General features: G+C 39.4%; 1 protein-coding gene across 1 annotated transcript; it reads right to left on the bottom strand.

The window, feature by feature from the left end:
- Positions 1 to 394: 394 nt before the first annotated feature.
- On the bottom strand, positions 395 to 1,037 carry LOC122025322. The gene has a single exon (XM_042584106.1). The coding sequence runs from the start codon at positions 990 to 992 to the stop codon at positions 570 to 572; it is 423 nt and encodes a 140-aa protein (XP_042440040.1). The 5' UTR covers positions 993 to 1,037; the 3' UTR covers positions 395 to 569.
- Positions 1,038 to 12,683: the final 11,646 nt, after the last annotated feature.

Here is a 12,683-nt window from a genome sequence, read left to right as displayed (position 1 = left end):
ACGGCACTTGATAATGAAAAAGGAAGTGATCATGACCACAAGCACTACAAGTCCAAGTCCAACTACCAGAGCAGCAACGCCAGCAGCCCCTATCCCTATCGCATGATGGTGTCCTGACTTTTATATATATATATATATATATATATATATATATATATATATATATATAATTCAAGTGTCCTGATTTTACCCGACTAAAACTGAAAGTCACGATATACCTTACGATTCGCTTATCAGGTAAATTGAAATTCGAATTTTAATTCTTTTATTTATTTCTCTAAGTGCTTTATACTGCACCACATCTTTGAGGACAATAATGATTCCACTCCTTTGTTTTCGACGAAATGACCAAGGGGCTTTTGGGTTTAACGCCAATGTAGATTTTAGTGCGGAATATGTACACTCGCAAGAGCTCAGATAGTTGATAATCTTGCAAAGTTATAACAACGCTACTCAACAAAAACATCTGCGACAAACTCAAGCATCACAACCTGCAAACTTCCCACATTTCAACAAGCTGCTGGATTTGAATGCTAGCATGAACACGCCTTGGAGTTTTATCCCTTGCCTCATGCAACATTGGTGGAATTAGTCTTCTTAGTTTCGGCACGGCACTTGATAATGAAAAATGAAGTGATCATGACCACAAGCACTACAAGTCCAAGTCCAACTACCAGAGCAGCAACGCCAGCAGCCGCTATCCCTATCGCATGATGGCTGGAAGGGACTGAGAAGAAGCTCGTAGCCACTACTGCATCTGCTCGTGCCCTTGATGATGTCTTACCAGGGTAGAGCGAAGACAGTGGTGCAGTCGCCGGTATTGCCCCATTGGCATTTGGATGGAAGAAGTCATACGCCGAGGGCGGGAATGGCATGGGGTTTTCAAAGAATAGGCCATGGGGAGAAGATGATCGTAGCTTTTTGGGGTGTTCTTCGGCAAATATCAAGGACAGTAGTAAAAGAGACAAGAGGAAGGTGAGCTGAATAGTCATGGTTATACTGTTTTCAGACGATATGTGGTTTCCACCAGATAAGCACTCGCAAAGGTTCCACGGTGAAGTGGTGTATATATGTCTGGTGCTTTGAATTAAGAGTGACTTGTAAGCAAAGGGAGTATATATATGTAATCAAAATGATTCATTCACATAGACAACATGTAAATAAATATTGATACCTTATGATAATGTCCTTATTCCATACCAATCTATATGGGAGTAAAAGGTGAAGTCATCATTTTAGCACCCCTCCCTCGGGATATTTGTCCTAGCGCAATGACCCTTTGCATAGGGGAGGTTAAACACTTAATAAGATATTTTGCATCCGTTGAGAATCGACCTCTACCTATTGAGACAACCATTCATGCAGATACTAACTATGTCAATTCCTACCAGCAATGAGTCATTCCTATGACCCTATCTAGGTTGGTATATCACACTTGCATGTTCGAAGAAGAACAAATGGTTAACTTTTCTGAAATATATAGCTAGGTTGGCACATCCACACCTTTGGATTCTACAAGCAAATGTTATCAGTTATGCTAAGGATGAACTTAGCTCCCCGAGCTCAATTCTCTGAGCTTCCTACTCTAAGCACTGGCGGAGCCCGGAATCATTGTCCACTTGGACTAAAATTATCATATGGGCTAAAATTCCTTTTTCTCCCTTTGAAAATCCAAAATACAAGGGATGAAGAAGTAAAATCAACATAATCATCAATTGGATCCCCCGAGCTATAGTCCCGGTAAGTCAATGCTTGGCTTCGCCATTGACTCTGAGCTTAATTTTCCAAGCTCTACACTGTCACAACTCAACTCCTGAACTCTCACCTCCTAGCTCCTTTCACTTTGAGCTTAACTCCTTGAGCTTTGCACTCCAAACTCAAATCTTTGAACTCTTCCCTCCAAACTCAGTTCCTTGAGCGCACTACGACGACCTCAGTTGGTCATGTGCATGGCTAATATAGTCGCTCACCCATAAGATTTGGGCAACAAACACATGTGGCTCACAATTTCTACGTGGTCATTCCTTGATTATCATTTCTAAAATTCATGATCATTAATAGTTAAATGATTGAATTAGTAGAGGTAGTTAGAATGAATGGCATTAAATTGAGTTTAACAACTTTGATGACTGAGATTAATTATGGTGGTTAAAATTAATGATTGAATGACTGATCAATCCCTAATTTCCCAAAAATTATAACCTGAAAATATCAAGATATATTGGTATGCAAAAGCATATTTGACTTTTGCTAGCAAATTAATGCTAATTTTTCTCGCTTTTCATATTTCCTATTGTCCATTACTCCTTTAATTACTTAGGAATTAAAGCGACCTCACCAAAATCACCTTCCGGCACCCTTTGATGTTTGCTCTTATACGCACAAACCAGGCCACACTATATATATCAGACTACACCTCGACCCTTCTCCACCTCGACACTAGTAGCTCTTAGCATTTAGCTTGACACTTCTTTTGTACGGAGTATATATTTTGCTGATTATGATTGGCTTAGTGTTTCCCTTGATTTTATTTGACTTAGTTTTCTATATTTTGACTAGTCTTAAACTTTAGTTGACTGATATGGACTTAACACTGATCTAGTTGGCTTTTTCTGTCCTAAATAAAAAATAATAATTAACCAAATTTAGTAACGTTGAGTTGGGATGATCTATTTAGTCCTATAGAAGTTTTTTATCGACCACTAGGATAAATAAAAAAATACTTACGACAGATGATCCAAAAGTCTAACATCTCTTAATTGCAAGTCATATTTGGAGGAAAAATTCCTATAATTATGTTTTAATTGGGAATTGAACTGTGGATACCTGAGGGGCAACTAAGTACCCTTACTATTGCACCATAGTCCCGAGGACAAAAAATTGATTAACTAGGTTGGGTAACATCGAGTCTCGGGTGATCGACTTAATCTCATGGAAATTTTCCACCGGCCACTAGGCTAAATCGGGAAACACTTACAATGGGCGACACAGAAGCTCAACATCCCTTACTTATAAGTTCCATTTGGAGAAAAAATCTCTACAAATACATCGTAGTTAGTAATTGAACCGTAAATATCTAAGAAACAACTGAACATCTTATCATTATATTATGGAGAACCTAAAAATTCATCATTCTTATCATAACTAAGAATTGAATTATTGATCCGTTAAAGATAACTGACCATCTTTATCGCTGACCAACTATGAGTATCATGAATCAAATCCACGTCAAAATAAATGTACGTTTGAATTCTGCGATTTTTGCTTGTCTTTTAAAAAACACCTAATATTTTATTTCAAGTCTTAAATTCCTTAATAGTATTCATTTAAAATATTCATATTCAAGATCGATATTAATTTTTTTTACCTTATAATCTTTTTTTTTTAAAAAAAAAAAACATTCTCTTTGAAAATTTCTTTTAATTTTTTTCCTAACTTATAACTTTTTTTAACTTTCCTTTAAAACTCGTTATCTTTAAGATCTTTTTCCACATTTCTTTTTTCTAACCCAAATCATTTACAAATTTTTTTTCAAAAGTTGTGTCTATTTTTCAAAACAAAAATTCTATCATCTTATGTATTTTTATGAATATCAAAAGGGAGGATAGATCAAAAGTTAATTTTTGTTTTATTTTGTTTAAATTAAATATATTCAAAAAAATCTCTAAAATATTAATTTCGAAGAGAGATTAAGTTAAGGGTAACATTTTGAAAGATTATTAAAACTCTTCTTATTAAAATTTCTTTTATGCTTTATTTTGACTTAACTGTCAATAAAGTTATCATAATTAAAAAGAAAAAAAATGTTAGGGTAAGGAGAATTAGATAATCAAATTTGGTTTTGATAATAATAGGTTCAAAGTTAAATTATATTATAATCTAACAAGATTGATCAAGTACGTAGGGAGCACCACTAGAAAAGTTCTAATAGATCATGTTGATCAGAATCTAGGTAGCTGGAAGTCTTAGAAGGTCAATTGGACTAGATACCAGGTAAACACGGAAGCCTTAGCAAATCGAGTATATTTGGCAGAAAGATTGGACGGGTCAGTGGACCGAACATCTAGCAAGTCGATGGGTCAGCAAGAACTGGACATTGAAGGAAGCCCTAAGGTCAAAGGAAGAATCGGATGCTAAGTAGAAAGTCCAAATAAGTCTAGAGGACCAGATATTTGGCAATAGATAAACTCTCATGAATAGAGCGGGTAAAGGATGAGTTTTCGTCAAGAGAATAGTATGCATCGATTCGATCTAAGATTTCATAAGAAATCCAAACTTGACATCGAATAGTTGAAAAACTGCCACTCACTCATACTATTTATATTATATTTGCTATACTATATTAGGAAATAATTATTATTAGTAAATATTTATTTATTTTCTAATTATTAGTGAATAATTATTATTAGAAAATACTTATTTGTTTCCTAATTATTAAAGAATAATTATTATTAGGAAATACTTATTTATTTTCTAGTATTTTATATGTTTCCCTATTTTATGTGTTTCCCTATTTGTCACTTTGTAATGGTATTTATATACCACATATTATCATTAATAAAATGTATGAATTCTATTGTCAATATAGTATCAGAGCGCTAAACTTAACAACAATCATTTTTTTCTTTTCTCCATAATATCCACCAGCCGCCTTCTATAATGGTTGTCGCCGATGACATCACTCGTCAGCTATCTCTTACAAATACTCCTCATCACTACAACAAAATTTTTAAAAGACAACACCCCTACGACAACGGTTTTAAGAGAAAGCGTTGCGTATTTGCTCAAAGACAACGGTTTTGCCAAAACCGTTGTCTTTGAACTCCCCATTAAATATAAAAGACAACGGTTTTGTGAAAACTGTTGTCATTGAGCGACTTCTTTTTAAAACGACAACACTTTTTACAACAGTTTTATAAACCGTTGTCTTTATCCGCGTTTTTAGGGGTTACAACAACAGTTTTGATAAAACCGTTGTATTTGACTTTGGTCTTTTTTCCCCTCGCGCGCAGTTTTTTGCTTTCCCTCTCTCTGAATATCTTTTCGGCGCCGTGTCTTCCCCTTCGCGTTCAACCCTAGCCATTTTTCTTTCCCTCTCCTCATATAATCTCTTCACGCCGCCGTCGACCGACCGTCCGCCTCTGCTGGATCTTCCTCCCTCTCTCGATCCTGCCCAAAACACTACCAGGTTTTGCTCTCACCGGGCCATCTTCACTGCCTTCGGAAGAGGAGGAGGAGGAGGAGGAGGAGGAGGAGGAGTTGATTTGTCTGCTGAAACGGCCAGGGAGGATATTTAGCAGCTCGCGCTCGACGCGCCGCAGGTGGAGCATTTTTATTTATTTTAATTTTATGTTCTATGATTTGTGTTCGATTTCGTTGGGTTGTTCCAATTTCTCGTAGAACGGTGCAGTTGTCGATGTTGGGAGGGAACTTCGATCGATATATTTTAGTGTTTAGATTTTCTTGAAACCAATTAGATTTATTTGGTTTTTCCCGGAGTGGGGCTAGCCGTCAGTCTCCAAGTTTTGATCTTTTATTTATACTTTGATTTGGATCGATGAATTTGTTTGCCAAAGATTTGTTTGTTCTTCTACCTGGGTTTTCATGAGGCTAACATGAAGGTAAAAAAAAATCCATTTACTGTACTCCGACTCATCTTCTTTTCCTAAATGATGAAAAAGACACTGTTAATGTACCAGCGGATGTCTTTCTGTTGGGTTCTTCGGGCCGCGAAAATCGCTTTTTCGCGTTGCGGAAACCCCGAGTCACACAAAGCCATGGATCTCGTGCAAAGATTCGTAAACAAAATTATCGAAAAACCTTTTCTTGTACGAGTTTGTAAAAACTTTAGATCTACACTAAAGTTAAGATCATTACCCTTGTAGCGAAGCCCTTCGCGTTCCCTCTTGTCCAAGATGTCGCCGGATCTCTAGTTGTCAAAGTAGACAACCTCTATATGTATCCACACGGACACAAGTAGAAGGAGATGACCAAAACACAAGGTGTGCTAGCACCAATGGAGTGTTCGGCCAAGGAATGGGAGAAGGAGAAGAGAGAGCACCCAAGGGAGAAGAAGAGTAAATGAATCAATGAGAGGAAAATCAAAAACCCCTTAGCCATCAAGTGGCCGGCCACTCTAGGAGGTGTAAAACCCCCACATTAATTCCAATTAATGTGGAGACCATTAAGAGTTATAACCCCCATGAGGTGGCACTCTAGGATGATGTGGATCAACACTATTGGTCCACATCTTGCTACCTCACTAAATGACATGGCAACAAGTGTAACCTCCTCATTTAATGTGGGCCGGCCACATTAAATGCTATGGAGGCTTGTAACCTCCATGAGGTGGCACACATTGATGATGTGGAGCAATCCTATTGGTCCACATCTTGCCAACTCACTAGTGATGTGGCAAAAAAATAAAGTCAAACATGACTTTTTCTCTTCCTCTCAAATCAAGTCAAACTTGATCAAATCTCTCTCATGGTTGATCTAATCCAACCATATGATTCAAGCCAACTTAATATAATGAATCTAATTCATTAAATTAAGTTGATTTAATGAGTCATAATCTAAATTAGACTCATTGAATACATGAATCAACTTGAGTCCAACTCAATTAGCCCAATTTGGATTACTCTTAATCCAATATGATTCATCAAATGAATCTAATCCTCTTGGTTCATCATATGAACCAAATCTCCATCTAATTATCCTTAGTGTGTGACCCTATAGGTTCTTGTAACGTTGGCAATGCCCTAAACCCATTTAGGAGCATAAGTAATGAGCGGTATCTAGCAACACATCATTACTACCCAAGTTACAAGAATGTCGAGATCCGACATCACCTTGTGACTACCAATTGTGACTCCTCACAAAATATGTGACAAATGTCCTTCTATCCTTGACATCTAGATTGATCAATGTGAGGCATAGACCGTGTCATCCTCTAATCAATCTAAATCTTGAACTCCAAGTAGACTCACTCGATCAAATGAGCTCAACATCTCATGTTGACTCATTTGGGCATGGCCATGCACTTCGTGGTATAACTCTATCAAGAATATTGATGTCGCTCCCGTCATATGGGAGGGATAGATCCCATCTACATCACTCACATCCCTCTGCATAATTTATTACATACCCAGTAATCGCCTTTATAGTCCACCCTGTTACGGGTGACGTTTGACGAAACCAAAGTACATAACTCCTTATGTAGGGATCCATGGTGACTTCAGGTCAAAGGACTAATAGTCATACTAATAGCCACATGAGAAAGTATATGACACTCATATAACGATCCATGATACTTTCTCATGGCGGGTCATTCAATATATATTCTCAAATGCATACCCATGTGTCAGCTTGATATCTCTATATCCATGACTTGTGAGTTCAAGTCATCGAGCTGACCTACATGCTAGTCTTATTGTATTAACATTGTCCCTGAATGTTAATACTCGACTAGGAATGATTTAGAGTAGTGTTCCCTATATTATCTCACTATCGATTCAACCAATCGATTGATATAGGTAAGAACCTTTCTACTCTAGGGCGTTACTATACTTATTTTATCTGGCACTAATATAAATAAGCATAATAACCAAAAACCAAATGCCTTAATATATATACATGAATATGATATACATGAGTCCATACAATCATCAAATGATTGGCTCTAGGGCTCTAACTAACAATCTCCCACTAGCACTAGTGCCAATCAGTATAGGCTCTAAGGCCTAATGACCTATTGTGACCATCATGCTTCCTTTGTGCCAAAGCCTTGGTCAAGGGATCTGTGATGTTAGCCTCTGTAGGTACTCTGCAAATCAAAATCTTCACATCTCCTCTATCGATAATCTCTTGAATGAGATGGAAACGTTGTAGAATTGCTGTGAACTCTGCCAGCTCATTGCACTACCATTCAAGCAAAACACGAACCTCGACTGTGATCTTTAATCATCCTGATCGGTCTGGAAGCTAGCATCACTGTAACCCTTTACAGCTAGCTTATTATTGCCTCCATATATCAAGAAATATTCTTTAGTCCTTCTTAAGTACTTAAGAATATTCTTGACCGCTATCCAGTGACTTTCACCTAGATCTGACTGGTATCTGCTCGTCATGCTCAAAGCATACGAGACATCAGGTCGAGTACATAGCATGGCGTACATGATCGATCCTATGGCTGAGGCATAAAGGATCTGATCCATGCGGTCTCTCTCCTCTCTAGAAGAGGGACCTTGAGTCTTCGAAAGACTCACGCCATGTGACATCGGCAGAAATCCCTTCTTGGAGTTCTGCATGGCAAACCGTAGGAGTACCTCATCAATGTATGTACTCTGACTTAGGCCAAGCAATCTCTTAGATCTATCTCTATAGATCTGTATCCCAAGAATGCGGGATGCCTCACCTAAGTCCTTCATTGAGAAGCAACTCCCTAGCCAGGTCTTGACAGACTGAAGTATAGGGATGTCCTTCCCAATGAGTAGTATGTCATCCACATACAATATGAGGAAGACAACTATGTTTTCTACAACCTTCTTGTAGACACAAGGCTCATCTTCGTTCTTGATGAAACCAAACTGTTTGATCGCATCACCGAATCGAATATTCCAGCTCCGAGAATGGCCTCTAGCCATTTCTCGGAATCTGGTCTCATCACAGCTTCCTGATAGGTGGTGGGCTCATCCTCTATGAACACAATGTCATCATGGTCAGACAAGAGAAATGAGTATCTCTTAGGCTGACGACGTACCCTATCAGACCTGCGAAGAGGTATGTCTACTTGAACTGGTTGTTGTTCCTCAACTCTTTGTGGAACAACATCATCCACAACACTTTGTGGTTCCAGTTCAATTCTCATCGAGGCATTAGTGCTATTGTTCGCATCTTGAACTTCTTCAAGATCGAACGCGCTCCCACTAGTCTTTCTAGAAACAAAGTCTCTTTCTAGAAAGACCCCAGTCTTTGCCACAACTACCTTGTGCTGACTGGGAATGTAGAAATAATATCCCTTAGTTTCCTTGGGATATCCAATGAAATAACACTTGTCGGATTTGGGTCCTATTTTGTCTGAGACTTGACGTCGTACGTAAGCCTCTCAGCCCCAAATCCTCATGAAAGACACCTGGGCTTCTCTCCCAGTCCATATCCTATATGGTGTCTTTATCACGGCCATGGATGGAACTCGGTTGAGAATGAAAGCTGCCGTGTCTAGAGCATATCCCCATAGATATGTCGGAAGATCTGTGTGACTCATCATAGATCGTACCATATCTAATAGGGTACGATTCCTCCTTTCGGATACACCATTCCACTGTGGTGTTCCAGGAGGAGTGAGTTGGGATAGAATCCCACACTCAGCTAGGTAGTCACGAAACTCATGGCTTAAGTATTCACCACCTCGATATGATCGAAGTATTTTAATACTCTTCCAAGCTGGTACTGTACTTCATTCTTGAATTCTTTGAACTTTTCAAAGGATTCGGACTTATGTGTCATCAAGTACACATAACCGTATCTACTGAAGTCATCAATAAACGTGATGAAGTACCTATAACCGCCTCTAGCAGCAACATTGAAAGGGCCACATACATCACTATGTATGAGTCCTAACAGATCAGTCGCTCTCTTGTTGTGCCCACTAAAGGGAGTCTTGGTCATCTTGCCTCGTAGACATGACTCACATATCTCATATGATTCTAAATCAAATGAGTCCAGCAAACCATCCTTATGGAGCTGGGATAAGCGCTTGTCATTTATATGACCTAAGCGACAGTGTCAGAGGTAGGTTTGGTTCATGTCATTTGACTTGAACCTCTTGGTACTAATGTTATAGATAGGGCTCTCAAGGTCTAGAATATAGAGTCCATTTATTAGTAGTGCACTACAATAGAACATATCTTTTAAATAAACAGAACAACATTTGTCTTTTATTATAAAAGAGTATCCTTTCTTGTCTAAACAAGAAACTGAAACTATGTTCTTAGTAAGAGCAGGCACATAACAACAATCATCTAAATCTAGTACAAGCCCAGAGGACAGAGATAGCTGATAAGTTCCTACAGCAACAGCAGTAACCCGTGCTCCATTGCCTACTCGTAGGTCCACCTCGCCCTTTGCCAATGCTCTGCTATTTCTCAGCGCCTGCACATCAGTACAAATGTGAGAAGCACATCCAGTATCTAATACCCATGATGTAGAAATAGATAGATTGACTTCTATAACATATATACCTGAAGTGGAAGTCTCACTTCACTTCTTCTTAAGATCCTCTAAGTATACCTTGCAGTTCCTCTTCCAGTGCCCGGTCTGACCGCAGTGGAAGCAGGTAGCATCCTTGGCGACCCCTTCTTTAGGCTTCAGTGCCTTGCCTTTGCCCTTGGTTTGAGACTTTACCTTACCTTTGGGCTTGCCCTTGCCCTTGCCCTTGTGCTTCTGGACCATCAGAATGGGCTTAACCTTCTTAAGGTTAATCTCAGTAGTTCGTAACATACTAAGTAGCTCGGGCAGTGGCTTGTCAATCTCGTTCATGTTATAGTTGAGAACGAATTGACTATAGCTATCCGGCAAGGACTGCAAGATCAAGTCAGTGGCCAGCTCTTGGCCAAGTGGGAACCCCAGTCTTTGTAGGTTCTCTATGTACCCAATCATCTTGAGTACATAAGGACCTACAGGAGCCCCGTCTGACATCTTGCACTGAAACAGTGCCTTAGAGATCTCAAATCTCTCATGCCTCGCTTGTCCCTGATATAGTTGGCGAAGATGCTCAACCATATCGTAAGTGCACATCAACTCGTGTTGCTTCTGAAGCTCAGAGTTCATGGTCGCGAGCATTAGACAGGACACATCTAATGCGTCATCTTGATGCTTCTTGTAAGCATCCCGGTCAGCTCGCGTGGTAGTGGCAGGAGGAGCCTCCGGAATGGGCTGCTCCAGAACGTACAGTTTACGTTTTTGAGTGAGAACTATTCTCAAGTTCCTGTACCAGTCCAGGAAATTCGCTCCGTTGAGCTTGTCCTTCTCAAGGACAGATCGCAGGGAGAAGGAATTCGTGTTCAACGTCATGGTTATCTACAACAGAAAATTTACAGAAATAAATATCATATTCTTTAAAAATCATTTAATTAGGCCTTTAATTAAATGATGCTCCCACTGAATTCTATAATTATTGTGGGACAAGATCCACATCATACTAACCCTTGAGTTAGCTTTGGCTAATACGCCCAAGGCTTAGTATGATCGGTAGGTAACGATTACCAATTACATCTCTATGCAACTCTTGTTTATAGAATCAATATCCGCATTTATATTAAAACTTGAGTTAGCTTTGGCTAATACGCCCGAGAGTTAATATAAACGTGATTTTGTCCTACCTTTCCAACTATTGGAAGAATGCCTATAGTTGACTCGATCCAACCGAGTAACTAGGAATACTCAATCTAATTGAGTTTGTATTCACCCATGCGTTGATAGGCGGGATCAAGATTGTCCCTCCGTACCCTACCAAGATAATATATATTGCTCTGCTTTGGCAGATTCAACAATACATGTGATCGAGGTAGTGATAGGTATCACGGCACGGTTAGGCATTTAGAGTTGGTTCGATCTAGATCTAATCTAATCGAGAAGGATGCATCTTGTGCACGACTTAGATCTAATCTAATCGCAAGGGTGCATCATGTGCACGACTTAGATCTAATCTAATCGTTAAGGCACTAATTAATTAATTAATTATTAAACATGCATTAGATACATAACAATTAATTAATTAATCTATTTGTGATTTAGTCATGGCCCTACTACGATCTTCTCAAGCCAATGAGAAGATCGAATGGTCAACCTAGGGTCAACAACTTCTCCAAGCTCCTCCCTTTGACCACCTTGTGTTGCTCGTGCCCGCCTCGGAACTCCGTCTCGTGTGGACCCTCCACCGCTCCAATTTGTACATTACAATTTGAAACTCGAGTTACATTCGAGTCTAAATCTAATTTACAATCAGAATAAGAGAAAGACACGACGCGCAGGCCGTGGAAAAAAAAAATATATACAGCACACACAATCATATGACGGCACGCAGGCCGTATTATGAATTACAACATAAATCCAATCTTATTGGGTATTTTGGACCATGACTATCACAAATTAATATATAATTCAAAATTAAATATTTTTCATAATTTTTCTGTAATTTTAAAAATAATTTTTTACAATTTTTATGAGTAAAATTTCCCGGCGGTCCCGTTTAGCGGTTTCGGGCGCAATCGCAGAACGGATCCCCTTGCGGGGCCAGGGGCAGCGCCCCTACCCGCGATCTAACCATCGCGAGGGTTCCTTTGCGATCCAACAGCGCCTAAACCCGCTGTCCCAAAACGGTTTGGGTCGAGACATTGCCGTTTCAGAAAAATCTTCCCGGCGGGTTCGTTTTTAGCGATTTCGGGTGCAATCGCGAAGCAAATTCCCTTGCGGGGTTAGGGGCAATGCCCCTACCCACGATCTAACCATCGTGAGTTGCTCCTTTGCGATCTAATGGCACCCGACCCCGCTGTCCCAAACGGAATTGGGGCAAAACGAAGCCGTTTAAAAGAAAACTTTCCGGTAGCCGAAGCCTACAAGTGCCGAGACACTTGTGCTTCGCTTCTACGGAAAAAATTACTCATAAAAACTCTAAAAACTCA

This window comes from Zingiber officinale, chromosome 9B (genome assembly GCF_018446385.1).
Source record: "Zingiber officinale cultivar Zhangliang chromosome 9B, Zo_v1.1, whole genome shotgun sequence".
NCBI classification, from domain to species: Eukaryota; Viridiplantae; Streptophyta; class Magnoliopsida; order Zingiberales; family Zingiberaceae; genus Zingiber; species Zingiber officinale.
This window is presented reverse-complemented; position numbering and strand designations above follow the sequence as displayed.

Bases quoted from the DNA above. Each gene is read 5' to 3' on its own strand.
- LOC122025322 (XM_042584106.1), bottom strand. From the start codon at position 992: ATGACTATTCAGCTCACCTTCCTCTTGTCTCTTTTACTACTGTCCTTG.